The sequence below is a fragment of the Alexandromys fortis genome, unplaced genomic scaffold (assembly GCF_014885135.2).
Source record: "Alexandromys fortis isolate MF-2015 unplaced genomic scaffold, M_Fortis_MF-2015_v1.1 scaffold_3192, whole genome shotgun sequence".
NCBI lineage: Eukaryota > Metazoa > Chordata > Mammalia > Rodentia > Cricetidae > Alexandromys > Alexandromys fortis.
Window position 1 is genome coordinate 1 of NW_026071053.1, and position 1,581 is coordinate 1,581.

At 53.7% G+C, this 1,581-nt stretch overlaps 1 protein-coding gene across 1 annotated transcript; it reads right to left on the reverse strand.

Annotated features, from left to right (window-relative positions):
- Nucleotides 1–4: 4 nt before the first annotated feature.
- Nucleotides 5–1,576, reverse strand: LOC126496361 (SHC-transforming protein 1-like; the record flags this gene model as incomplete). Its single annotated transcript, XM_050133881.1, is given in 7 exon segments — nucleotides 5–103; nucleotides 187–253; nucleotides 336–533; nucleotides 535–650; nucleotides 819–870; nucleotides 1,094–1,147; nucleotides 1,487–1,576. Coding segments are annotated over 7 exon segments (676 nt in total), but the record flags the coding sequence as incomplete, so codon positions are not given.
- Nucleotides 1,577–1,581: the final 5 nt, after the last annotated feature.

Sequence of the window (1,581 nt, forward strand, 5' to 3'; positions counted from 1 at the left end):
CCATTAACAGAAGGATTGGGAGGCCCAGACCCACCCCCAGCTTGGCGGGCCTTGTCTAAATTCTGGATGTTGACATAGGAAGGGTCATCGAAGAGCTCTCTGCCTGTTAAGGAAAGGCACAGACTATGTCACTCCCAGCCCTGCCTCCTGTACCCATCTCGGTTCCATTCAGCCGACTGTTCCTACCTGGGCAAGGTGGTGGAGGCAGCATCTGCTTACGGACATCAGCGTCTCCTGCATGCTGCCCTACAGGCTGTAAGAAAAATCAGGTAAGACCAAGGCCCTAGCCAGCTACTCCCACTCTGGACTGGGGGGTCTCCATCCTTGAAGCTTACCAGTGTAGCTCCCAAGTGGCTGGGCATCTGGGCAGTGGGCAGAGTGGGTCGAGCAGCCCCTTCTCGAAGCCTCATGTCTACCACCCCGCCGAGAGGAGGTTCCTTCCCTGGGAAGTCATTATAGTACTGATGGTCAGGTGGCTCTTCTTCCTCCTCATCCCAAGCCGAGCCATCAAAGCCAGCCATCCTGTCATGGGGGGGTGACCAGTTTGGGTGGATTCCTGAGATACTGTTTGAAGCGCAACTCAAAGGCCTGACCGATGGTGCTGATGACATCCTGAGCGAGCCCTTCAGAGCACTCCAGGATATGGCAGGCTGGGGCACAGTAGAAGGACCAGTGAGCTCTGAGGGAGGGTGGGCAGGAGCCTCCCACCCCCAGCCTCCAGAGGACAGCCCTATCAAGGATAACTGGTAAGAGTAGGGGAAGCACCCCCACTTCTTCTCAGATGGTTGGCCCCACGCAGAGCTGCTCACGAGCCTCACCTCTCTGATTTACAGGGTCTTTGGCAACGTAGGCAACATACTCGGCTGTGTCCTGGAGAACAGATTCAGAAGAGACCAGTGAGCCGAATTTTACAACTCCACCTTACTTGACCCCTAAGACTTTTTAGGGAATTTCTTCCCTAAAAAGAAAGAAATATCTGTCCTTTTTAGATATTTCCACACTCCTAAGGATTTCTCTGACTACCCTGGAATTTAGAGGCTATTGGGATTAAAGGCAGGAGCCACCGCACCCATCCTCTGCCCCCCCAACTCACCGGATCCCCACCAGACGCGAATGAGATAGATTGCATATGATGGTTGGCAATGATCTGATAGGGATGAAGAAGGAAGGCAGTGGTCAATGTCAGGCACCGGCAGGGCTCCGTGTCCTTACCCAGCCGGGAACCTTGGAGCCCCAGTCTCATTCTCTCGGCTTCTAGTCCTACATGCTCCTAATTTTATTCTCTTTTTGGGGGGCAGGGGTACAGGGTCTCACTATATAGCCCTTGCTGGTTTAGAACTCAAAGAAATTCACCTGCCTCTGCCACCTGAGTGCAGGGATTAAATTTGTTATTAAACCCAACCCTCTAATTTCTTCCTATTCTACTCCCCGGTTGGCCCTGAGGACTCCAGACCCCTTGGTCCTCCCACAACAGCAGCCCCACCACCTGTTTGCAGTCGGCTGCCATGAGGTTAAGGCTGCTGGTGGACACAGTGAGGGTGACTGGCATTCCAGCAAACTTCAGGTTACTCCTCCCAAGGA